General features: G+C 42.9%; 1 protein-coding gene across 2 annotated transcripts; it reads left to right on the forward strand.

The window, feature by feature from the left end:
• Positions 1 to 27,716, forward strand: dnajb13 (DnaJ heat shock protein family (Hsp40) member B13). 2 transcript variants are annotated; one of them, XM_034178707.1, is made up of 8 exons: positions 1 to 157; positions 243 to 346; positions 13,891 to 14,052; positions 14,143 to 14,291; positions 17,313 to 17,426; positions 26,923 to 27,036; positions 27,146 to 27,222; positions 27,374 to 27,716. In XM_034178707.1, exons 1-8 carry the CDS (start codon positions 90 to 92, stop codon positions 27,528 to 27,530), a joined length of 945 nt encoding a protein of 314 aa, XP_034034598.1. In that variant the 5' UTR covers positions 1 to 89; the 3' UTR covers positions 27,531 to 27,716. The 2 variants fall into 2 exon arrangements, with proteins under 2 accessions (XP_034034598.1, XP_034034599.1); XM_034178708.1 differs by lacking the exon at positions 17,313 to 17,426.

Consider the following 27,716-nt stretch of genomic DNA (forward strand, 5'->3'; position numbering starts at 1 on the left):
ATGAAATTTAAATTTACTGCACACGATATTTGAACGTAAATGAGTGACCAAGCACACTGCTTTTCGTGCTGTTTTGGATTAAACTCACGATGGGTGGCGATTACTACGAGACGCTGGACATAAACAGAGGTGCAACAGACGCAGATATCAAAAAAGCGTACGTTTTATGAATATAAAGACGTCTGGTTAAGTTCAGAGACAGTCACAGGCGTTTTATTTTCACTCCAAATGTTTCTTTTTAGGTATCGACGTCTCGCGCTGAAGTTTCATCCGAGCAGAAACACAGAAGCTGGAAGCACCGAGAGGTTCAATCAGCTCGGTGAAGCTTACGAGGTTCTCAGCGACCGTGAGTCAAATTCCCGTTAATGTTAAAATAGTGCAGACTGAACGTCATGTATTCATACTGTCAAACTATTTCATGAATGTCATCTGAAGCGTAAAGCAGCATGAGATGAGACGTTCGCGTTCGTCGGAAAAACGACTTCTCTGTTATGAAAACGTCATACATTTAGATAAAAACTTTAAAAGTCATTCCAGTTCTCCGCTGTCGTTTTGCAGTATACACACAGCATGACTTCACACGGACAAATGGTGTCCTGTTTTGTTTTTGCCTGCGATCACCAAAGCAGTCGCAAAAAGTGTTTTTGTTTTTTGTTTTTTTTTTTCGGTTAGTGGAGCAGGGAAGACAAAGCAAGTGCGAGACGTCGTATCATTGTCGCAGACTGAACGGTCCCCCCTAAAAATTGGTCCACCCTGCCTTCACTGCGCATGCGTGAGCTCAGTAGCTGTCTGAGAAAGAGGCTCTTCACCCAAAGCGATCAAATGGATTAATGTGATTATTAACCACCAGATGACAAGGTAAAACCAAATCATTCTAAAGTCAGTTTTAAGCAGAAATGAGACGATATTCTGTGACGTTTTGAAATGTCTGATGCGTAGTGAATGCAACAGCTAGCAGCCCCTGTAGCTGTGGCGCTCTGATCGCTTTCTGTCTTTTATGATGAGAATGCTGAATTGATGTAGAAATGATTGTTGTACAAAAGCTTCAGATATCTGTCACTGTGATAGATGATGAATGGAGTGCAGTTTGAAGCAGAAACGGGTGATAATCGGTGAACCGCGGCTGATGACACATGCGCAATGAAGCCAGGGTTGACCGATTAGGGGGAGCCATTCGGTCATCCGTAAGTGTTAGCCTACCCAGCTAACCAGAGTAGCTGTGCTCTCTCACCTGCAAAACCGCCTCAACATGTTTGTGCTCTGGGTCATAAAGAAACTGCAACACATGTCCACTTTTACACCGCATTGTCCCTTTTTCTTTGCATTTTCACTTTGTTTGTGTGTATTTTGCCCAAAAACTTAGAGAAAATGTGTTTTTTCCACCGGAAGTAGAGAAATTACGTCATGTGTCATATTTTACCCCTTTAACTACTTTTACATATTTATTGTCTTTTTGTCTTTTAAAACCGGATTATCTATCTATCTATCTATCTATCTATCTATCTATCTATCTATCTATCTATCTATCTATCTATCTATCTATCTATCTATCTATCTATCTATCTATCTATCTATCTATCTATCTATCTATCTATCTATCTATCTATCTAATCTGTCTGATCTGTCTGTGTTTAGCACCTGCCCTCAAACGACACTGCGGTGTCCAATACAAGATTATAAATACTCTTTTCGAAGTCGTTAACTTGTGTGGGCACTCATTTAGCTCATAAAAGTACATTTAGCCACAATGCCATGAATGCAGGACAGATTAATAGAGTGTTTTCACATGATGTCACACACCAGAAGTCAGCCATCTCAGCAATATTCTGCTATCCCTTCTGTTTATACTGGTGTTGCAGACCGAATGGTCTGCCCCTAAAAATCGGTCCACCTTTTGCATCTGCGCATGTGTTACTTCAGAGCTCTGCCGCTTGTCTAATAAAGAGTCTCTTCACCCAAAGGCATCAAATGGATTAATGGGATTATTAACCATCAGCTGACAAGGTAAAACCTCTTGAATCATTCTAAAGTCAGTGTTAAGCAGAAACCAGGCTGTTTTGAGCAGAAACTCAGTGAAATTCTGTGACGTTTTGAAATTGGCCAATGCGCAGTGAATGCATCAGCTAGCAGCTCATTTAGCCGCGGCGCTCTGATTGCTTCCGCCGCCTTTTATGATGAAATAATGCTGAATTTATGTGGAAATTATTGTTGTACAAAAGCTTCAGATATCTGTCGCTGAGACAGATGATGACTGCAGTGCAGTTTTAAGCAGAAACGAGGTTTTAATCAGGTGAACCGCGGCTAATGACACATGTGCAGATGCAAAAAGTGGACCTATTTTTAGGGGGGACCATTCGGTTGGCGACACCAGCATCTTTTCTTAGTGTTCAAATACTGTCATGGTGAATTACTGGCTACATTTACATGCTGTTAATATTCAGGATAAGGTTAATATTCCGGTTTCTGAATCATTAGGAATAACCCGTTTACATGCTTAAGCAGACAGAGTTACTCCTGTATACATGGTCATTGGTATCATTTGGAATATCCCCATCTAAACAGCGACGCACGTCTTCCACCGGTGCTTGATTTGGTCTGGCGTTCGTGCAAATCCTGCTTCACGTAACTTTTCGGCCACCTTCTTGCAAATGTCTTGTAAAAGTACTCAGTTTCCTCCTCGCTCTAAAAGTGTGGTGCTGTGCTGCCGCGTCTGGATTTCTCCATGCTTGTTTACCTCTGCTTCTGTGGTGTCCGGTGGGTTGCACACGCCGCATACAAGTAGTTGCCGTACTCAAAAGACCAAGATTCCTTGTGGATAGGACATGTGCAGAACACAAAATAATGTTCCTTTCTATGGGTATATCCCGATGCGCGTTTATATGACCTGATATTCGGGTTAGAAAAGGAGTAACCCATATTCGGGTTTTTAAAAACCGGAATATGAGCATATTCAGGTTTTTGTGGGTGTTTACATGGCCGTGCGCAACCGGGTTATTGCTAATATTCCGGTTATGAAAGGGTTATGAAAGGGTTATTGGCTGCATGTAAACATAGTCACTGTCACATTGTCGGCTGCCACAGTCGGTCAGACAGAGAGATGGATCTGCATTACTATAAGCCATATCTGAGTCTCAGGTGATGCACTGCATTGTGGGTGAAGTTAGAGTTCACTAATACCACACACAAGCAACACATGTGCGCAGCCATTTATATTAAAATGACTTTTCTCTCTGTTTATCAGTGTTTTGTGTCTGTCTTGTACCAGCAGCTGAGGTAATTCCAGCTCCAATAGCTTATCTTAAAGTTGCTGCAGTTAAAAACCTCATAGTTGAATCTTGGGACCGAGCTGACAGCCCACCGCAAGGCGAGGTGCCATCTGTCTCAGCCCCTGCCTCCTGACGCCCGCTGGATGCTCTTAGCTGAATTGTGCTTTTGTAAAATATTCCATTTTTTATTTGTAAAAACAGGCTGATATAACCAGTGTCAAAATAAATAGAACGCTGCCATGATCTACTGGTGCCAATGTGAGTTTTGGCCCTTTTTCAGTTGATTTTTCATTTTTTGGATTGCACCGAGTTTCAGGTTAATCACACGTCCTGCATCCTTTAGTATACATGGAGTAACGAGCTGCGTTTAACATCTCACGACCACCTCTCACACTGCGCCTGTGCAAACACTGCAGACCTGTCTTGTAATTTTTTTTTTGTTTGTTTTGTTTTGTTTTAAACTTTGATGTCTCCCATCGAGAGTTTTTGTAAATTAAGTTTGAAAAAAAGCTTCTGTTTATGTTTTGCTTCTGGAAACACAAGTCCGACGTGTGGTTTTTGAACGTACAATGTGTGTGAGAACATAAATTGGGCGCTCTGAACTTTTACACCGTGCGGTTAAGTGGGACACTTTGAGCTGAAACTGAGTACAGTGATTGAAAATATCAGCCCAGCTTCAGTTTGAATACTGCCATGTACACTACTGGCCAGTAGATGGCAGTAGAGAATTGCCAAAACAAAATTCCAGATAATCTGTGTCTGCTGCTACTGTGCTACGTTTAAGATGCGTGGAATTTAATAAACGCAAACACAATAACATCTATAAACCCAGAGAATATATTCACAAGAGTTTTAGGCACTAGAGTTTAATGCTGTTATCTGTGGAGCCTGATCAGAGTGTCTCAAATGCATTTTTCATGTCGTGAACGTACTGAGATTATCCTATACCCATAATGCACCTGGACACAACATGTCCACACTAAAACCTTAAACATTAGTGCATTACTTTAAAACTAAAACATATATCTGATATTTTCACTTTATAAAACTTCATACATAACATTAATTTAAATAACTTGTCCGAAATTAGTTTGGTTAAAATTTGAACCATAAGTTAAAAATGTATGCCTCTGGATGACTTTCCATTGTATCAGTATAGGGTTAAAATAAATGAGTTTTTTTTTTTGTGACCAGTTCTCCTTTGCCTGCAGAGGATAGAGCGATTTCTTCTAGAAGCAGCTCTCCTTTTTTGCAGAGGGTAGAGCTACACATCTGCTACAAAACGTATAACAGGTAGGTGCTAGACTGATTTTAAATTTTATAAGAGTTTATAGCTGTTCAGCTTTGTTTACCGCGTTAACGGTCTAAAAATTATCGGACAAAATTTTAGCGGAAGATAATTAGTCCGATAATGGTTTTCAAAGTTATCTGAAAAGATAATCCAATAATGAAAACATTATCTTCGATAATTATCGGTTATCAGATTATCGGAACTGTGCCCACCACTGGCTATAGGCATGCCCAGACATGGGTATTTGTAACCGCGAGATGGCTTCTGCATTGCTGAAGGTGATCAGGAATTAGGGCAGAGCTTGTGAAAAAACTGTGCAAGGATGTAAAAGGTGATTTTCTACAGTATGACATCTTTAATAACATCTTATTGGCTCTCAGACCATTTTATTTTAAAATCTGTCCATTGAATGTTGAAATCTGGATGGAAAACATCATGTATCAAACATTTTTAAACACTAAACTGCTGGCACACATAATTTTGACTCTTATCTATAATGATTACGTCATTTTGGGGACAGACGTGTAGCTAGCTGAAGGTCACTCTGCTTCACCTGCAGCCACATATAAGTTTCATGGATTTATGCCAGTATTTCAGTCCGGGTTACTTTTAGTATTCAGAAAAAAAAACATCAAATACATCTAAATAGCATTGAAAAACACAAAGTATTAATAAATACATACCCTGAGAGATGCATCCAGCTGAGTTCTCCTCCTGCCCTGTAGAATATCGCTCCCATTCCAAAGTCGTTATCTCCATTCAAAACATCCACATTATATGAACACATGACGGTCAGTAAAGTGTTATGTGTCGGACGCAGCTCGGAGAACCGACCAGCGTTTGAAGGACCCAGTATGAAATAAGCAGAGCACGGTTCAAAGGCAAACTGAATTTAATACATAACAGTGATAATATAATAACAAAAGGTGCGGCCTGGCGTGGTGCGCTCCCAGCAGCGCTAACGGTCCGGAGCCAGAAGCTGTTTCGGACCCAAGGACCCCGCCGACACCCCCCAGGTGGCCGCAACAACCGAGTCTGTGAAAGAAGGAACCATTAAGTGAGTCCACACTGTACACACAGAACACTTAAAGGTGTACAAACAGCAAACACTTCCTGGCTCGATTACTGATCAGCTTCCCAACCTGCAGGCATGGAACAATCAGTTCACAAAACTCCACTGCGGTGAAAGCTGATACATGACTAACAAACAGCTCAATACAATAAGGTGTGAGGGACACCACATTTACTGACTGTATAAATGTTAGTCACAAAATCTAACGTACCTCAGGAAGTGTGCTGACGAGCATGAGACCTCACCCCCTCCTCTTTCACAGACTGTGCATCAAACCTGGACGTTCTCAGCATCCGCTGTTGATGAGATGGCTCCCGAGACGACGGTCTCACCCGTCTGGTCACAAGGTCGAGTCTCTGGCAAATACACACTGTGCACTCCAGTCTTAAATGCCAACATGTTCCAATCCATCCAGATGCACCACAGCTGTGAGTCCTGACGAGTCGCAGGTGATCAGGGTGAGGTCCTGACAGCCTCAGCAACACAGCCACTCAGTCCCAAACGCACGCCACCTGGGAGGAAAACCAAAAGACAGAAACAAACCGGCAGCCAGGCCCCCCCAGCCATATAACATAAAGATCCAGTTGACGATTGTTATGTTTGTGTTGCTTTAATCTGTTATTTTTCGGTTCACAGTCATTGATCCGGTAAAGCGGTAACGCTGTTAAACAGCTGGGGGGGGGTCTCCACAGCATTTCTCTCATGTTAAGAGTGCAGCGGTCACTTTATCTCACAGTCTTCATATTCCCCCTTTTAAAGATATGGATAAAATCCTTCTTTCTCCAAGACTCCAGCTCCAAGTAGTTTTTGACGAGCATTTCTAGCGTTGTGCTCCGCTGAATTTCTGTACTCTTTACAGGAGGCGTGTACAAAACACTTCCACTTCTAACTGGAAAATCTTATCCGTGGGAAACTGCACAACTAATAAACACCACAACTGGTTATGATGGATTCTCCCAAAACACCTGTTAACCATTTCCACATATTCACCATCAAAGTCCACAAAAAACACAAAGTTTGAGCTGCAAAAGTTTTTCAGATTTTCCCATTAATTTCTATGAATGCGTCTGAGTGGACGGTCCCTAACATGATGTGCAAACCGTGTAACGTCGTCCCTGTCTCGAACACCTCGTACGCTACAACTGTTTGCGCAAGTGCCTGAAAGATAAAGTGTGCGCTGTGCGAACCCATTGCGCCCTCTCATGACAGGTGTCAGCCAAATTCCAGGTGACACGCACGAACATCTAACACCGTTCGCATGGCACTTAGAAAATGTGTGGCCAGTCGCACTCTTAAATGGTAAATGGACTGCATTTATATAGCGCTTTTCCATCTGAATTGGATGCTCAAAGCGCTTTACAATTATGCCTCACATTCACCCCGATGTCAGGGTGCTGCCATACAAGGCGCTCACTACACACCGGGAGCAATAGGGGAATAAAGGCCTTGCCCAAGGGCCCTTAGTGATGTTCCAGTCAGGTGGGGATTTGAACCCATGATCTTCTGGACTCAAGCCCAACACCTTAGCCACTAGACCATCACCTCCACTCTTCACATGACAGCAGACTGCAGACGAACACTGTCGTACTGGCAGAGAAATTTGTCTAAGTTCCACATGACTGTGGCTTTGGTATGTGCGCTGAAAACTGACAGGAGGTGTGGCTATGACAAAAGCAGCTGTGGTGATCTGTCATTCTGGACATTTCAGCTACACAACACCTGCTGTGTTTGGACTGACATTGACTACCAACTGTCCACTTTGAGGCACGTGTGTCTGACTGCTGTATTTACGTGGACATATATAAAAACATGTATCGCGGTGGCAACAAGCTACATCCAGTGAGTGTGCGCACGGAGACTGCCAGGTTGAAACGGACCGTCAGATCATAACACGCAGCGGGCAAGCTGACATCACGTCATCCACGTGACCTCTGTTCCATATGATGTGGTGTCTGTGCTGCGGCACGCTGTCCATAAGACATGCGTGTCGGGCAGGACACACGCACGCCGACTGGATGCAGCGGACCATGTGGACATGATCAGAGCACACTGCTTCTCATTCATGTCATTTCATGACTGTATGTCTGTGACCATGGGTCATCACCAGAGGAACAGATGGATTATATTTGTATTGCTCGCTTGATAAATGCAGTGTTTTTATATTGTGTGGATTTTTTTTTGTAATACTTCCATGTCCTTCCTGATATGAGGCAGCTTCCCACAGCTTTCAAAGAACAGCTCTGTAGCTCAGTGGAAAAGTTGCTGACTGTGAATCAGAGCTTTTGAAAGGTGTGAGTTCGCATCCCGAGTGATGTTTTTTTTTTTTTATTATTCCACATAAGCGGTGCGATGTGGTCTCACAGGTACCGTCTGGTTTTTATTTTTTTTAAATTATTACACATAAGTGGTGCAATGTGGTTCCACACGTACCAGCTGGTCTTATTACTTCCACATAAGCGGCGACATGTGCTGCACCTGGCACTGTTCCTGCTTGAAAGACACTGCCGCGTGCACAAACTCTCGCACCAGGTTTGTGCACGCCTGCGCAATGTTTTGTGGCGCACTGATTTCGAACTGTTTCTCCATAATCGACAAGATGTCGACCAAACTTCTCACTGTGTGTGAAGGGGCCCTAAGGTAATAGGGTTCATAATTTGGTGTAAACATCATGAATGAATATATCCACTCTGGTCCATATTAGCAATTCAGGCTGGTAGTCTAATGATCTGGTAAATGTATGTACTCATTTACTAACGTATTAATGTCAGTGTGGATGAAAATTCTCTGGGAATGTTTCCAGTATCGTGTTGAATCTATGCCACAAAGAATTAAGGAAGTCAAAACGTTGATCAACTCAAACTAACGCTTACAATAGTAACTAGGATTTTGAGTAAATATTGTAATTTTTGAGACAAAAATGGATTTAATGAAAGAAGTGACCAGTTTAACTCATTTTAACAGGAGGAGCTGGAGTGACCAACCAAGGCAAAAACACTCAATAATTGAATAATTTATTAACAAATATTAAAATACTTAGAATAGAAATTAAAATGCAGAGTCTCTAAAATAGAATAATCATGCCAGTGGGCGGGGAACGAGCAGTCCGTGTCCGGCCGAGCGTTTGCCAGTCGGGCCAATCCATGGGCGTCTTCGAGGTGTCGGATTGTTTGGGGAGGGGCCTCCTAACATCTAGCATGGCGCGTCACAATCTTCCCTGAGGAACACAAAAGGCAAAGTCAGTACAACGTTGCCAACACCAGACGCACTTCATTCACCAAAGGCTATCTGTTAGATTATTCCGAGCACCACTATACTTGTAGACACTCACGGGTGAGGCAGGGTTCCTCCCAGCTGCCGCTATGAGTAATTAACTTTGCGGCGCTCATCTCCCCTCTCGTCGCTCCTCTCTGGTGTCTCTCTTCCCGTACACCTGTGACACATACACACCAAGGCCAGCGAACGCACAGCAAACTGTCCGTCGAGCCTTCTAACTTCATGAGCACCACTTCACAAACACATAAAGTGTACTCACGGACACGGCAGGGTTCTCCCCTGCCGCTGCATGTGATCCGCGTTGTGGTGCTCCTCCCGAACAGTAATGCAGCTGGACCCAGTGGCGTCTGTGTCGGTGTAGTTTCTGTTCTCCACCCTCTATACCCATCATCTGCTCTCTGTGCCTCACACCTCATTATGCCGCCACCCGCTCAGGATGCCGCCCCATTCTTTTCCCACCGTCTTTTATTTGCCACTTTCCACGCCATGCTCCAGGTGCACTAATTGCAGGTGATGTCATATTAAAGGAAAATTAGGTGTTTTTGGGGTTGCCATGACAACCGCTGGGGAGGCAAAACTCCAAGACCCAGCAAATAAAGAAAAACAACAACAAATAAAATAAAACCCTCTCCATGGCTGGATTACACAACACTGCAAAAACAATGCTGAAAAAAACATGAACCCTTAAAACAAGATAAATTGTGTCACACTTCTAAATCTAAAGTTTTGTTTTTTTTATCTTGATAAGAACCAAATATTTGCAGTATACCAAGATAAAAAAAATTTGATTCAAAAGTGTTAGATAACTTCTCTTGTTTTATGGGTTCGTTTCTTATTTAAGTGTTCGACATGCTTATTTCTAGTTTTCTCATCTCATCTTCAACTGCTTATCTGGGATCGGGTTTCCAGGGCAACAGTTCCAGCAGGGGACCCCGAACGTCCCTTTCCCATGCCACATTGCCCAACTCTGACTGGGGGATCCTCTCGCTTTGTGAATACAGAGATTGAATGGCCCTGAGAAGGGACACCCTCACTCCATACTCTTGCAGCACCTCCTACAGTATCTTTCAGGGTACTGCATCATATGCCTTCTCCAAGTCCACAAACACATGTAGACTGGATCAGCATACTCCCAGGCCTCTTCCAGGATCCTTGTGAGAGTGAAGAGCTAGTCGATTGTTCCACGACCAGGACACAACCCACATTGTTCCTCTTCAATCAGAGGTTCAACTATTGGCCGAACCCTCCTTTCCAGCACCCTGGAGTAGAATTTACAGGGAGGCTGAGTAGTGTGATGCCCCTGTAATTGGCACACACTCTCTTGTCCCCGTTTTTAAATATGGGGACCACCACCCCAGTTTGTCCCTCCTTAGTGCCCAGTCATACCGTACACGACGATTCCTGAACGAAGGGAAAAAGTAAAAAAAGTCAGTTCGTTGAGAAAAGGTGGAGGAAAGGGCTTTATCATCAAATAGCCTGCGAAGCAAGAGCACAAAAGGGACGAAAGAGGAACTTAACAAAACCAAAGCTAACGGTCTTGACGCTTTAAATGAAATGCGCCTGGAGCCACAGCTGGAACAGTGTGTGTCTGCATCTCTGAGTTCCAGGACTCGGCACTGGGATGAGCTCATAGGACCTGAGTCCTGGAGAAACTGCAAACAGAAGCTGTGGAGATCTGTGTGCACGTCGGTGGACCACCTGCTCTGGTTCCTCATCCAGAACAAAAGAGGGATCATCTCCTTCATCATCAGAATCCACACTGGCTGTCGACATGCTGTGCGCACTCCATCTTGCTCCAATTACAAAAAAAAAAAAGCCTCTGGTGTGCCTCTGGTCACTGCTGTATCACTGTATTATGTTACTAAGCCATATATATTGATTTATAACAAAACTGTCAAAAGGTGGAATAAATATAAGTGTAAAGATGATTGAATATATCAGAGCAGTAAATTGATCAGTCCATGTGAACGCAAGCATTGACTCACAAGTGCAGTTATTTCAACCAGCTGCAGCTGTTGTATGGCTGGGGTGCCTGGCTGCCTTTTTGTTTCTGTCTTTTGTTTTTCCTTCCAGGTGGCTTGCATTTGGGACTGAGTGGCTGTGTTGCTGAGGTTATCAGGACCTCACCCTGATCACCTGCGGCTCGTCAGGACTCACAGCTGAGGTGCATCTATATGGATTGGAACACGGTGGCATTTAAGACTGGAGTATACAGTGTGTATTTGCCAGAGACTCGACCTTGTGACCAGACGGGTGAGATCGTCGTCTCGGGAGCCATCTCATCATCAGTGGATGCAGAGAATGTCCAGGGTTTGATGCACGGTCTGTGAAAGAGGAGGGGGTGAGGTCTCACGCTCGTCAGCACACTTCCTGAGGTACGTTACATTTTGTGACTAACATTTATACAGTCAGTAAATGTGGTGTCCCTCACACCTTTATTATATTGAGCTGTATGTTAGTCATGTATCGGCTTCCACTGCAGTGGAGTTTTGTGAACTGGATGTTCCATGCCTGCAGGTTGGGAAGCTGATTAGTAATCAAGCCAGGAAGTGTTTGCTGTTTGTACACCTTTAAGTGTTCTCTCTGTGTGTAGAGTGTGGACTCACATAATGGTTCCTTCTTTCACAGACTCGGTTTGTTGCGGCCACCTGGGGGGTGTCGGCGGGGTCCTTGGGTCCGAACAGCTTCTGGCTCCGGACCGTTAGCGCTGCTGGGAGCGCACCACGCCAGACCGCACTTTCTTTTGTTGTTTTTTGTATCACTGTTATGTATTAAATTCAGTTAGCCTTTGTACCGTGCTCTGCTTATTTCATACTGGGTCCTTCAAATGCTGGTCGGTTCTCCGAGCTGCGTCCGACACATAACAGTAGTCTCTGGCCAATACACACTGTATACTCCAGTCTTAAATGCCACCATGTTCCAATCCATATAGATGCACCTCAGCTGTGAGTCCTGACGAGCCGCAGGTGATCAGGGTGAGGTCCTGATAACCTCAGCAACACAGCCACTCAGTCCCAAATGCAAGCCACCTGGAAGGAAAAACAAAAGACAGAAACAAAAAGGCAGCCAGGCCCCCCAACCATACAACAGCAGCTTATCCACAACATGAATTCTGCCGTCCAGAACAGCTCTTTATATAATCTTTTGTATTATCTACCTGTTGCCACATGTACAGAAGGGCTGGATTGTCATTCCTCCACTCATATTGTTATATTTAATAAAAAATAAGCGCACATTGGAGCTGCAGCTGTCGCTCACACTGCGTTCAAGTACCGTCGGAAATTACACAACTTTTTTGTTGTTTCAAATTCAGCAGTTGATTGTGCCAAATTAATTAATTGTATTCTCACAAAAGATTAATTCTGGCCTATATATGGTGCCTGAGCCCATTGAAGCTGACCCCCCACCCAGATAAAAAAAATCCAAGCAAACAGGCTGAGTTTGCCCTGTAATTTCTGACAGTACATGAACGCAGCAGCCTCAGCGCTCACAAACCGGCTTCTGCACTGTGGGAAAACATTGAGCTGGTCGAACGAAGTCAAACTAAACAATAACGTTACAAAAACTAAACAAACGATTAAAAAACGTAAAGAATGACAGCAAAACAAAACATGGATGAATTGAGGTTTTCATTGCCCTTCGTTCAAATTTTTCAACAGTTTAAAAATCGTGACGAAGCACCAGGTGCAGGAATGAAGCTGCGCGAAGGTTAAATGATGCCAACGAAAGTCCAGATTTCTTGTTAATTAGGGCTTCGTTGCCCTTCGTTAAGTGCCGTGTGACTGGGCCATTAGGCACTGTCCCAGACCTCAATGCAGTGTTGAAGAGATGTCTCATCCAAGACAGTCCACCCACACCCACAGCCTTCAGCATTTCTGGACGGCTCTCATCAACCCCTGGGGCTCTGCCACTGCGGAGATGTTTGACTGCCTCAGTGACTTCCATCAGGGAAATTGATGATGATCCTACATCAACTTCCAGCTCTGCCCCTACTATAGAGGGCACTCCAGTCTGATGCAGGAGTTCCTCAGTGCTCCTTCCAGCGCCTAATTACCTCCTCAGTTGAGGTCAGCAGTATCCCTTCCTTACTGTAGACAGCTTGGATGATTCCACGTTTTCCTCTGCTGAAGTGCCTCACAGTCCACCAAAAACACCTTGGTGCCAACTGAAAGTCCTTCTCCATGGTTACTCCAAGCCCTTCCCACACCCGCTGCTATGCCTCCCTCACAACAGAGGCTGCCGCCCTTTGGGTGTTCGAGGGTTGCAATCCCTTGAGGCACCTAAGACCTTCAGGCCGCAGTTCCCCACTGCGGTTTCAGCAATGGAAGTTTTGAACATTGCCCATTCTGGTTCAGTGGCCCCAACCACCACAGGGATGCCAGTAAAGCTCTGCCGGAGGTGTGAGCTGAAGATATGTCAGATGATGGGCTCCTCCAGACGTTCGCAGTTCACCTGCACTAGCCGTTTGGGCTTACCAGATCTGTCCAAAGTCTTCCCTCACCCTCTTATCCAACTCACGACCAGACGGTGATCAGTTGACAGTTCTGTCCCTCTCTTCACCCGAGTGTCCAGAACATGTGCCCTCAGATCAGATGATACAATCACAAAATCGATCATTGACCTTCGGCTTAGGGTGCTCTGGTACCATGTACTTACGAGCATCATTATGTTCGAACATGGTGTTTGTTATGGACAGTCCAAAGTAAAATTCTCAGATGATTCAGCTTGTATGTAAATCAAGCTATCCTAGATGAAGATGAGCGCTGGGCCTATGTTTTTGACATTTCTAATCAAAATGGATCAAGCTGAGCTTGTAATTGATGCAGTGACTAAGATTATCATTCATATTTAGAAGTAATTTTCCTTCATTATCAAGTGTGGAGAGCAAATTGACAACTAACAACCAAAATTTCAACAATTTAAACCTTCTACAAATGATCCATAATTGGTGACTCGCTGTGTGACAACTTGTATTTTCTTTGTTACAGCTCAAAAAAGGGCAACCTATGATAAGTTTGGTGAGGAGGGTCTGAAAGATGGTATTCCCCTTGATTTTGCAAAAAGCGGTGCTTGGTCATCTGGATATGTGTATCACGGTAACCCATACAAAACCTTCAGAAAGTTTTTTGGAGGTGACAACCCATTTGCAGGTATGAAACCAGAGGCCTGCAAGTTATAGCACCCCATGAATGTATACCTCTGATTTCGTTATAATTATTGCACTCCCCCCCACCCTCTAGACTTCTACACAAGTGAGGCACCACTTCAGTTTGGTGGGCTACAACCAGAAGTACAGAAGAGACAAGATTCGCCAATAGAAAGGGACCTTCATTTGTCCTTGGATGATATCTTCCATGGATGCACAAAAAAGATCAGCATATCTCTAAGGGTAAAGCAGAAAGTACACCGGACAGATGTCTGTTGCACTCTTGCTCTGTCATATTTACGGTCCACAGGAAAGACAGCAGAAGAGGCGCTGCAGTTATTCAGCTCTGTGTTGTGTGGAAAATAAGAACAGATGCTTTCTAATGTATGTTCTAATAATAATCCATCTTAATCTGTGGCCAGTCTTGACTAGAATTTTTTTTAATCTAGTGCCAAAAATGCATTTACTACTTCAGAAATAACAGAGCAGGAGCCTCATGTACACTCAACAAAAATATAAACGCAACACTTTTGGTTTTGCTCCCATTTTGTATGAGATGAACTCAAAGATCTAAAACTTTTTCCACATACACAATATCACCATTTCCCTCAAATATTGTTCACAAACCAGTCTAAATCTGTGATAGTGAGCACTTCTCCTTTGCTGAGATAATCACCTGTGCACTAATCATGGTGTCTAATCAGCATCTTGATATGGCACACCTGTGAGGTGGGATGGATTATCTCAGCAAAGGTGAAGTGCTCACTATCACAGATTTAGACTGGTTTATGAACAATATTTGAGGGAAATGGTGATATTGTGTATGTGGAAAAAGTTTTAGATCTTTGAGTTCATCTCATGCAAAATGGGAGCAAAACCAAAAGTGTTGCGTTTATATTTTTGTTGAGTGTACAAAGACTTGCATTGACTTTCTTCTAAAAGTTGGCTGATGCCAAAACTCTGAATCAGGTGTAAGCACAAATATATTCAGATGTATCAAAGTGTGCGTAGGTGTGAATCAACGCACGTTCGGTTTGTATATCCCACTGAACTGAATGCTCCCCTCCACAGCATGTCTTTTTCCTGGTTCTCTCCCTCAGCCCCAACAAGTCCCAGCAGAAGACTGCCCCTCCCTGAGCCTGGTTCTGCTGGATTTTTCTTCCTGTTAAAAGGGAGTTTTTCCTTCCCACTGTTGCCAAGTGCTTGCTCACAGGGGGTCGTTTTGACTGTTGGAGTTTTTCCGTAATTATTGTATGGCCTTGCCTTACAATATAAGGCGCCTTGGGGCAACTGTTTGTTGTGATTTGGCGCTATATAAATAAAATTGATTTGATTTGATTTGATTTGAACGTGGAATTTAGCACATGCACCAAACTCCTCCCTGGCCACGCCTTTATCTGAATATGTAAATGTATTGAAATAGTTTGGTTGTGTTGTGCTGACGGCACCATAAGTGTGGAGAGTTGTGTTTTGATGACGCCCGCCAGGGTCTCTGTGTTGTTGTGTGTAAAAATTAAAGAACTTTCAGAGACAACGTGCAAAAACAATGAAATCTGTGGTTAGATCGCTGTTCTCTCAGCTCGCTGTAATGTAAAATAGAAATTAAATAAGTACATTTGTGTGTGTAAATGCTGAACTGAGCTGCGCGCACACACTGAAGTAAAAAGATATTAGGTGTACTGTGCCTGACAGTGTGTTACATTAACATTACACACGCATTTATTGACAAATACTGAACACAGTCGAGGGCTTATTTAGAGGCTCTCTAGTTCCACCATCAAGAAAAAGAAAACATAATAATAATAGTAATAATAACATATTTGAATGTGCACCTCCCCAAATGTGTTCGTACTGGTTTTCGTTAGGAACAATTACATGGATAAATTATTTAACCACCAAGCAGCTCCCCCATCGTGCACCATGTAACCTCCTGCCTGAAGCGCATTTGCACACCAAACATGATTTGAACATTGATGGAATAAAAATGTTTCCTAGTAACAAAAACAAATTTATTATGTGATGGCACCTTCATAGCAATTTGTGTGCAGTTATTAGCTCTGATTACATTCGGGAAACCAGCTCTCGCTGCAAAATGCACTGTAATCTTGGAATGTATACCTGGATGAGATTCGGATGATTGCGTTCCACACAGCTGGCATGGCTTGGCGCAAGGTTGACTGGCACATGCCTGACCGATCAGCCAGCTCCCGCTGGAATGCCCATGACGCTAGGATGCCCAGCGTGGTCAGCACCTGTGTGGGCACAGACAACCCCTGGCTGGCCGCAGTTCTGTGCGCAACTCCAGTAACATTGGCCTTGGTTATCAAAATCGGTTTATGAGCTAATTATCATCATTTGCAAGTAAATCCTTGCGTTCCCTGAGTACATGCTCACGTCGAATTGCACCATTTGCAAGGTCCTTTAACAACGCTAATGCAGCCATTGTTAGTGCCATTTTATGCATCACTTTGCGCATGGTTTTATATCCATCCATATAATTGCAAACACGTGTGTGTGTGTTAATTGCTCATCAGTGTGTTGCTGATGTGCACATCACTCTGATGACTTCTTGTTTTCACACTATTAACAGTTCCCAGCATCACCTTTACATGTCTGCAGTGGAAGAATAGCTCTATATATATAGAAACGTGTGTAAAACAGGCAGGATTTTTGCGTGATGCACTACACATTTCCACGGTCATTTCACTTTTGATACATCTGAACGTTGGCGTGGAGATGGACATACGGCAGGTTTTTGTGCGTAAGCACACTTTGTACTTGAGGCCCCAGCTCCGTTAAGAAAGCTCTGTAGAGAAAACCCAGAGTGCAGAGACTCACAGGATCTGATCACCTCCGGCAGCTGGGATGGAGCCACTTGGACAGATGTGATGCTGGTGTACATACATAGCTTGAAATTGGATAATATGCATAGAAATGATAAGGTCAGAATACTCGCTTAATAATTTTGCATGTAGTGTATAACTGAGGATCAATTGAGAAATCAAAACAAAAGTCAAACAACCCACAACAACAAACATGAACATGACGAAATGGTGCAGGAGAGGATGTTGTCATCCTCATTTAATTAGAGATGAAGCCCACATATATACAAATTTGTTTTCCAAGTTTTTTTAAATCCACATTACAGAGCAGTACAGTTCCATTAATCAGAAACCAGCCAGAGCAAAGTAAAATTGGGCACAAAATTCTAACTTTTTCTGCCCTCCCACTGTTTTTACTTACTTTCACTTTTTAATTGATCAGGTTATGAATGAGGACGGCTATACTTCCAGCATCCGAGACAAGATACTGACTATAGATATTAAACCTGGATGGAATGAAGGCACCAGAATAACTTTCCCTAAAGAAGGAGATCAGGTAAGACAACTATCAGCAGCATTTTCACTGTGAGCTTTCCCATGTAAGCTACTGTAGTGTGGCTCAGAATAGAAAGCAATCCTATAAAATTTATTTACGTATTTATTTATTTTGTGCCCCAGTTTGGGTCACTCTCGGGGGTTCATGGACTTGCTGGCCAATCCACATCAATGTTTCATTCTGTTTCTGTACGTTAAAACTACTTCACGGATTCTCACCAAATTTTCACCACAGATAGATATTAGACCATGGAAGACTCCATTAAATTCTGGAGGTGATCCGGATCTGGATCCGGATTCTGGATCAATTTTCATGTTATATAGGCTTTGAAGAATTACGTCAAAACTTCTTCACATATTCTCTCAAAATTTCACCTCAAATACATATTAGGGTATGAAAGACTCCACTGAATTTTGGAAGTGATCTGGATCTGTATCCAGATTCTGGATCAAGATTTCACTTTATATAGTCTTTGAAGGATTACGCCAAAACTGCTTCACAGATTCTCACCAAATTTGCACCACAGATAGATATTAGGGCATGGAAGACTCCACTGAATTTTGGAGGTGATCCAAGTCCGGATTCATCTGCTGTCTTCAAGGTCCCAATGAGCACAGTGGCATCCATCATAAATAAATGAAATAAATGGAAGAAATTCGGATCCACCAGGACTCTTCCTAGAGCTGGCCACCTATCTAAACTGAGCGATTTGGGGAGAAGCAGGACCTTAGTTAGGGAGGTGACCAAAAACCTGATGGTCACTCTGTCAGAACTCCAGCATTCCTCTGTGGAGAGAGGAGAACCTTCCAGAAGGACAACCATCTCTGCAGAAATCCACTAGTCAAGGCCTGTACGGTAGACTGGCCAGAGTGACCACACAGAAGCCACTCCTTAGTAAAATAACAACGCAAGACAGGCATGGCAGAGACTGAAAGGAATTACCAACTATGAGGGAAACACTGCCACCATCTCCGACAGCAGTGCTTCCTTGGCGGATGAGCTGAACTGCTTCTTCTCAAGGTTTGAGGCAACTTCTTTAGCCTCACACATAAACATCCCTGCTACGGACTCCAGGGTTCTGATTGTTCAGGAACATGAGGCGAGGAGTGTGTTCAGAGCTGTCAACCCAAGGAAAGCCACAGGCCCAGACGGTGTACCCAGGAAGGTCTTGAAAGCCTGCAGCTATGAACTAGCAAAGGTTATTACAAACATTTTCAATTTGTCCTTTGCCAGTGCCACAGTCCCCTGCTGCCTTAAAACAGCTACAATCATTCCAGTACCCAAAAAACACAACATAAAGAACTTGAATGATTATAGACCCATTGCCCTCACACCTCTGGTCACCAAATGCCTAGAGAGACTGATCAAATCAAATCAAAATCAAATCAATTTTATTTATATAGCGCCAAATCACAACAAACAGTTGCCCCAAGGCGCTTTATATTGTAAGGCAAAGCCATACAGTAATTACGGAAAAACCCCAACGGTCAAAACGACCCCCTGTGAGCAAGCACTTAGCGACAGTGGGAAGGAAAAACTCCCTTTTAACAGAAAGAAACCTCCAGCAGAACCAGGCTCAGGGAGGGGCATTCTTCTGCTGGGACTGGTTGGGGCTGAGGGAGAGAACCAGGAAAAAGACATGCTGTGGAGGGGAGCAGAGATCAGTCACTAATGATTAAATGCAGAGTGGTGCATACAGAGCAAAAAGAGAAAGAAACACTCAGTGCATCATGGGAACCCCCCAGCAGTCTAAGTCTATAGCAGCATAACTAAGGGATGGTTCAGGGTCACCTGATCCATCCCTAACTATAAGCTTTAGCAAAAAGGAAAGTTTTAAGCCTAATCTTAAAAGTAGAGAGGGTGTCTGTCTCCCTGATCTGAATTGGGAGCTGGTTCCAGAGGAGAGGAGCCTGAAAGCTGAAGGCTCTGCCTCCCATTCTACTCTTACAAACCCTAGGAACTACACGTAAGCCTGCAGTCTGAGAGCGAAGCGCTCTATTGGGGTGATATGGTACTATGAGGTCCCTAAGATAAGATGGGACCTGATTATTCAAAACCTTATAAGTAGGAAGAAGAATTTTAAATTCTATTCTAGAATTAACAGGAAGCCAATGAAGAGAAGCCAATATGGGTGAAATATGCTCTCTCCTTCTAGTCCCCGTCAGTACTCTAGCTGCAGCATTTTGAATTAACTGAAGGCTTTTCAGGGAACTTTTAGGACAACCTGATAATAATGAGTTACAATAGTCCAGCCTAGAGGAAATAAATGCATGAATTAGTTTTTCAGCATCACTCTGAGACAAGACCTTTCTAATTTTAGAGATATTGCGCAAATGCAAAAAAGCACTCCTACATATTTGTTTAATATGCGCATTGAATGACATATCCTGATCAAAAATGACTCCAAGATTTCTCACAGTATTACTAGAGGTCAGGGTAATGACATCCAGAGTACGGATCTGGTTAGACACCATGTTTCTAAGATTTGTGGGGCCAAGTACAATAACTTCAGTTTTATCTGAGTTTAAAAGCAGGAAATTAGTCATCCATGTCTTTATGTCTGTAAGACAATCCTGCAGTTTAGCTAATTGGTGTGTGTCCTCTGGCTTCATGGATAGATAAAGCTGGGTATCATCTGCGTAACAATGAAAATTTAAGCAATGCTGTCTAATAATACTGCCTAAGGGAAGCATGTATAAAGTGAATAAAATTGGTCCTAGCACAGAACCTTGTGGAACTCCATAATTAACCTTAGTCTGTGAAGAAGATTCCCCATTTACATGAACAAATTGTAATCTATTAGATAAATATGATTCAAACCACTGCAGCGCAGTGCGTTTAATACCTATGGCATGCTCTAATCTCTGTAATAAACTTTTATGGTCAACAGTATCAAAAGCAGCACTGAGGTCTAACAGAACAAGCACAGGGATGAGTCCACTCTCTGGGGCCATAAGAAGATCATTTGTAACCTTCACTAATGCTGTTTCTGTACTATGATGAATTCTAAACCCTGACTGAAACTCTTCAAATAGACCATTCCTCTGCAGATGATCAGTTAGCTGTTTTACAACTACCCTTTCAAGACTTTTTGAGAGAAAAGGAAGGTTGGAGATTGGCCTATAATTAGCTAAGATAGCTGGGTCAAGTGATGGCTTTTTAAGTAATGGTTTAATTACTGCCACCTTAAAAGCTTGTGGTACATAGCCAACTGATAAAGATAGATTGATCATATTTAAGATCGAAGCATTAAATAATGGTAGGGCTTCCTTGAGCAGCCTGGTAGGAATCGGGTGTAATAGACATGTTGATGGTTTGGAGGAGGTAACTAATGAAAATAACACAGAACAATCGGAGAGAAAGAGTCTAACCAAATACCGGCATTACTGAAAGCAGCCAAAGAGAACGATATGTCTTTGGGACGGTTATGAGTAATTTTTTCTCTAATAGTTAAAATTTTATTAGCAAAGAAAGTCATGAAGTCATTACTAGTTAAAGGAATACTCGGCTCAATAGAGCTGTGACTCTTTGTCAGTCTGGCTACAGTGCTGAAAAGAAACCTGGGGTTGTTCTTATTTTCTTCAATTAGTGATGAGTAGTAAGATGTCCTAGCTTTACGGAGGGCTTTTTTATAGAGCAACAGACTCTTTTTCCAGGCTAAGTGAAGATCTTCTAAATTAGTGAGACGCCATTTCCTCTCCAACTTACGAGTTATCTGCTTTAAGCTACGAGTTTGTGAGTTATACCACGGAGTCAGGCACTTCTGATTTAAGGCTCTCTTTAAGGCTCTCCAAAGTTGTCCTCAATGAGGATATAAAACTATTGACGAGATAATCTATCTCACTGACAGAGTTTAGGTAGCTACTCTGCCCTGTGTTGGCATTGGAGAACATAAAGAAGGAATCATATCCTTAAACCTACTTACAGCGCTTTCTGAAAGACTTCTACTGTAATGAAACTTATTCCCCACAGCTGGGTAGTCCATCAGAGTAAATGTAAATGTTATTAAGAAATGATCAGACAGAAGGGGGTTTTCAGGGAATACTGTTAAGTGTTCAATTTCCATACCATAAGTCAGAACAAGATCTAAGGTATGATTAAAGTGGTGGGTGGACTCATTTACATTTTGAGCAAAGCCAATCAAGTCTAACAATAGATTAAATGCAGTGTTGAGGCTGTCATTCTCAGCATCTGTGTGGATGTTAAAATCGCCCACTATAATTATCTTATCTGAGCTAAGCACTAAGTCAGACAAAAGGTCTGAAAATTCACAGAGAAACTCACAGTAACGACCAGGTGGACGATAGATAACAACAAATAAAAGTGGTTTTTGGGACTTCCAATTTGGATGGACAAGACTTCAAATGAATTAAAGCTCTGTCTGGGTTTTTGTTTAATTAATAAGCTGGAGTGGAAGATTGCTGCTAATCCTCCCCCTCGGCCCGTGCTACGAGCGTTCTGGCAGTTAGTGTGACTTGGGGGTGTTGACTCATTTAAACTAACATATTCATCCTGCTGTAACCAGATTTGTGTAAGGCAGAATAAATCAATATGTTGATCAATTATTATATCATTTACTATCAGGGACTTAGAAGAGAGAGATCTAATGTTTAATAGAGCACATTTAACTGTTTTAGTCTATGGTGCAGTTGAAGGTGCTATATTATTTTTTCTTTTTGAATTTTTATGTTTAAATAGATTTTTGCTGGTTATTGGTTGTCTGGGAGCAGGCACCGTCTCTACGGGGATGGGGTAATGAGGGGATGGCAGGGGGAGAGAAGCTGCACAGAGGTGTGTAAGACTACAAGTCTGCTTCCTGGTCTGATAGCACAGCATATAAAAGCCAACCTCCCTACATCATTTGACAACCATCAGTTTGCATATAGATGAAAAAAGATCCACCGAGGATGCCATAAATACGGCCCTTTATACAGTCCTGTAGCACCCAGAACGATGTCACATGTATGTCTGGATGCTGTTCATCGACTATAGCTCAGCATTCAATACCATTATTCCGGACATTCTCATCAGGAAACCTCTCCATCTCGGCTTCGCCTCACATCTCTGTTTCTGGATCCTGGACTTACTTACACACTGTCCCCAGTCTGTTAAACTTGGTTCTCATTTCTCCTCCTCACTACCTCTCAGCACAGGCTCTCCTCAAGGGTGTGTGCTAAGCCCTCTGTTGTATTCCCTATATACATTTGACTGCACATCTACTTCCACAGCCAACACAATAATTGAGTTTGCAGACAATACAACCGTCATTGGTCTCATCTCAGGGGGGGATGAGACAGCATATCGTAAGGAAGTCCAAAGTCTGCAAACAACCTCATCTTGAACACAAACAAAACATAAGAACTGATAATAGACTTCAGGAAGAACAGGATCGACCATCCGCCCCTTCTCATAAAAGTGACTGTGGAAATTGTTCAAAGCTATAAATTTTTGGGTATACACATCACAAATACACTCTCCTGGACACTGCACATAACGGATATAATCAAGAAGGCATCCCAACGCCTTCACTTTCTCAGAGTCCTAAGGAAACATCATCTCAGCAGAGCAGTAATGGGGTCCTTCGACCACGCAGTCATCGAGAACATACTGACCTACGGAGTAACAGTCTGGTATGCAGGTTCTACAGTAGCAGAAAGAAGGACTCTACAAAGAACGGTGGAAATAGCACAGAAGATTATTGGCTGTCCCCTTCCCTCCCTGGAAGTTGCAGGTGCTCGATACCTTTGCAGTGTCAAAAACATCTTAAAAGACTCTTCACATCCAGGACACAAAATATTCAACCTTATTCCCTCAGGCAGGCAGTACAGAGCCATAAAAACACACACGAACAGACTTTTGAACATTTTCTACCCCAGAGCCATACAACATTTAAACAAACCACAACCACACTGACAACCTTGGGACAATATAGAATAGGGACTGTGCAATAATGTTTTTAACCTATTGGTTTTATTATGTCTAATCATGCACTAGACTCTAAGGTTGTATTATTTATTCTTGATTGTTGTTATTGTTTTATGTGTGTGTGTGTGTGTGTGTGTGTGTGTGTGTGTGTGTGTGTGTGTGTGTGTGTGTGTGTGTGTGTGTGTGTGTGTGTGTGTGTGTGTGTGTGTGTGTGTGTGTGTTGCTATGCCACTGTGATGAGTCCACTGCAATTTCATTGCATCACTTGTACAATGACAATAAAAAGCCTATTCCTAAAAGGCACATTTGCCAAAAGGCACCTGTAGGACTCTCAGACATGAGAAACAAAATTCTCTGCTCTGATGAGACAAAGATTAAACTCTTTGGCATGCATTTCATGTTTGGAGGAAACCAGGCACCATCCCTACAGTGAAGCATGATGGTGGCAGCATCATGCTGTGGGGATGTTTTTCAGTGGCAGGAACTGGGAGACTAGTCAGGATTGAAGGAAAGATAAATGCATCAATGTACAGAGACATCCTGGATGGAAAACTGCTCCAGAGCGCTCTTGACCTCAGACTGGGGCGACGGTTCTTCTTTGAGCAAGACAGTGACCCTACGCATATGGCCAAGCTATATAAAGCCCCTTTCACACCGGGCCTACTTCAAGTTGCTTCATGTGGCATCATGATGACACAGGAATGTCTGCGTCAGGTGCGCACAGCAGGGAGGCAGAGAGGAGGTGAGAACGCAGAGGAGGTTCTGCAGCAGTTTGGCTGCAGCCAGACTGTGCACTCTATTTCTCTTCTAGTTACCTCCCCCAAGGAGGTTATGTTTTCGGTCGCGTCCGTTTGTTTGTTGGTTGGTTGGTTGGTTTGTTAGCAGGATTACTCAGAAAATCCTCAACGGATTTCAATGAAATTTTTACCAGGGGTGTATCTTGGCCTGACTTAGAAGTCCTTAAATTTTGGTCATGATCCGAAACACGATCCGGATCCAGTAATTTTATTAAGGATTCTTTATCATTGCAGGATAGGGCTGATTTCAACATTTTTGCATCTAACTTCATTAAGACGGGTCACAATGGCTGAACAAAAATTAAGTTATGACACAACAATAATTTAGCATTTGTTTCTCCTCATTGAATAAACGTATTAGAAAATAAAAAAAAAACTTGTGTAGTTCATGCAGTTTCTCTTTATAAATACATTTGCTGAAGATCTAAGGGTTTAACCCTCTGGGGCCAATGGTGTTGTATACGACTGCTGCTTTTTTTTCTTTGCTGAAAAGTTAACTCCGTGGACTTTCGAGCCACCGTCCACCATCTTTGTGCTCCTCATAGAAGCTGTGTGATGACGTGAGCAATGTGAGTGTCCAATCAGAATTGGTTCACCGTCACATGGTTTTCCAAAATCCAATCATAGGACAGATTCACCTCATGTGACACACCAAAGATTATTTTTAGGAGTGATGTGTTACTAGTTTATTATAGTTTGCTGTGTGTTTTGAATAAATGTGTGTGGGAAATTATATTTCCGCTTTGCTTTTCCATTTCTTATTTCTAATTGTAAACCTTTATTACACTTATAAAACACAACTATAACATATATATTTTGAAAGTACAGGTTGTCCTGAAAAAAGAGACATAAAACTTGATTGTGGGATGCAGCAGTAATAACACATTTATGCCAGGCGAGTGAACTGTCCAAAAAATGCCCTCGGACCCCAGAGGGTTAACCACTGAATCTGAAACATGATGGTAGATGCGTGAAATGATGTGGAATAAGTCTCTTTGCCAAAGGGTATTCCATGTGACGTCAGTGACCCTATGGCCTTGGCGGAGGTTTGCACTCTCCGAGTGCTACTCGTTTATATTCTTGTGCAGGGCTGCAGGGCTGCAGGTCTGCGCTCTGATTTCTGTTATAGTTTATCTTTCTTCCTTTGACCGCGAGCTGCATGCACAAACGAACCATCCGTGAGTAAATGTGGAGATGTCTGGAGTTTTACTTGATGTGGACATATCCTGTCTCTAGCAATCAGTCTGTGAGCAGGTCTTAATGTCCTTTTTTGTCCACCTTTTTTGATGGCACCTGTGCTTGGCAACGCCACTGCTCTTCTCCTCCTGTGTAGATTGCTATTGTTTGTTTTTATAATGAATGTGGTCATAACAGCTCAGGTATTTTATGGTCACATCTCTACTCTCCGGAGTTACAATCATGGCTCTCTTTTTGCCATAAAGAGTCAATGGAGTCCTTTTTTAGTGACTGGGGAAAGTACAGTCAAACTTTTCCTCCTTTATCTTTTCACCGGACTCACCTGAGTGCTTGCTGCTGTTTCGAGCTCTGGACAGGAGGAAGAGGCGGATGAAGCGAGGTGTCCGGTCTGGCATCCAGGTGAGGCACAGACGGGCTTTGCGTCTGCGGACCGCCATGCTGGATCACCGGTGTTTACGGGCAATTCCACTCTTCAAGGCGTGCTGTGGTGTTGGTGCGTCCTCATCGCCCTCTGCCGCGGTCTTCGGAGCCGGTGTTCCATAGCCGGTGGGATGCTGGAGTTGGGACCGCTGGAGTGTTTCACCCTCATGTCTTCCAGTGTCTGTGCCTGTCGGTCAGCGTGTGGCTTCTGGACGCGACTGGAGACCGCATAGCCGCGTCGCGTGCCTTCGTCCAATCCCGCTGTGCCCGGCCGATGCGAAGACTGTGACGTCACCCTTGTCTTGGATGGGTCTGTTGAATGTCCGCTTAATTGCAAACAAATCTTTTTCCCTGAATTAACTTTTTATCAGGTGTAACTTGGATTTTTTGTTCCTCACGGAGACATGGCAGAGAGAAGGGTAGTTTATTCATTTAAATGAACTCTGTCCTGATGGATGCTCCGTTTTTGGACTGCCCCACCCCTCTCGTCGAGGAGGAGGTCTCGCGGTGGTCTTCAGGAACAGCTTCACTTTCAAAGTGAAGAACACTCAAACCTTTCCCTTCTTTGAATCACAAGTGTTTAAAGTTGGTTCTACTGACTCTTTTTATTGTGTGCTGATTTATCGCTCTCCTGGCCTCGCTGCTGTCTTAAGGACTTTAGTGACTTTTTATCATCAATAATAAAGTTGGAAAATGTTTTAATTATTGGTGATTTTAATATTCACGTTGATGACAGCACTTCTTCCACTGCAACAGAACTTTTAACATTGACTGAGACTTTTCATTTTAAGCATAAATTGGAATCATAAATTGGTGTCAGGTAATGTTGTATTGTGAGGGTGTGGCTTCCAGTCACATTGAGTACCGTTGCTTTGCTATGACTTGTGTTGAAACCACTTTCTTTCTGCGTCCTGTGCTCGATGCAGAAAAAATGAATCATGTTTTTTTTTTTTTTTTGCTTCGTCCTTTGCGTCCGTCACGGTGTTCTGGCGTTGAGCTACATTGTCTTGGCACTAGATTGCATCCACATAGCGTCGTGATGACACAGCATGATGCAACTCGAAGTGGGCCCGGTGTGAAAGAGGTTGAAGGAGTGGCTTCAGAACAACTTTGTGAGTGTCCTTGCTGTTCTTCACCATGCTGTTCTTTTTCTTTAGGGCTCAAACAACATCCCGGCAGATATTGTGTTCATAATGCGACAAAAGCCTCATCCTTATTTCACAAGAGATCATAACAACCTGATCTACAAAGCCAAGATTTCTCTGAAGATGGTGAGTCTGGTTTATAAGTCAGAATAAAGCTGTTATTTTAGTCGTACTGAAGGACTTGGCTCACATAGTGCATGAAGTCAGACAGCAAGTTGATGGCTTTTTCAAACAGGCCTTGACTGGGTTCTCTGTGGATGTAAAGACACTAGATGGCAGGCTGCTCAGTATTCCCATCAATGACATTGTGCAGTAAGTGAATCCCATTCGGACATGATACTGGATGTAGCAAACATTAGTTTGGCATTAAGGATATCCCACAATAATGACTAGATCGTAACATTCAAACAACCATTTTCATATTGTGCATCATCTCAAAGCACATTTTTCTCTCTCATACCAGCCCAACATACACCAAAGTGGTGACCGGAGAGGGAATGCCGCATTCCCAGGATCCTTCCCACAGAGGAAACCTCATCATTACTTTTGACATTCAGTTCCCTGATAAGCTGGATGTAGAGAGGAGGCATCTCATCAAACAAGCTCTATCATTTCAGTAAATCTGTTGCTTTTCTATGATTACACAATTTACATAGCAACAGTGTGCATTGTTTGATTTATTTAATTTGTTTTCCACCACTAAAACTCATTTAAAAACTGTATTTTGTGGATTCACTCATGCATGAATGAGCTAATATGAAAGAGGCTGTTAAATGTGTGCAGCTTCCAAAGGCATTAAATGCATT

The sequence above is a fragment of the Thalassophryne amazonica genome, chromosome 9 (assembly GCF_902500255.1).
Source record: "Thalassophryne amazonica chromosome 9, fThaAma1.1, whole genome shotgun sequence".
In the NCBI taxonomy this organism is placed as follows: Eukaryota; Metazoa; Chordata; class Actinopteri; order Batrachoidiformes; family Batrachoididae; genus Thalassophryne; species Thalassophryne amazonica.

Excerpts from the sequence above, each read along its gene's own strand:
- dnajb13 (XM_034178707.1), top strand. The coding sequence starts at position 90 with ATGGGTGGCGATTACTACGAGACGCTGGACATAAACAGAGGTGCAACA. Across the intron at positions 347-13,890 it reads TTACGAGGTTCTCAGCGACC|CTCAAAAAAGGGCAACCTAT; the intron begins GTGAGTCAAATT and ends TCTTTGTTACAG. Across the intron at positions 27,223-27,373 it reads CCCATCAATGACATTGTGCA|CCCAACATACACCAAAGTGG; the intron begins GTAAGTGAATCC and ends CTCTCATACCAG.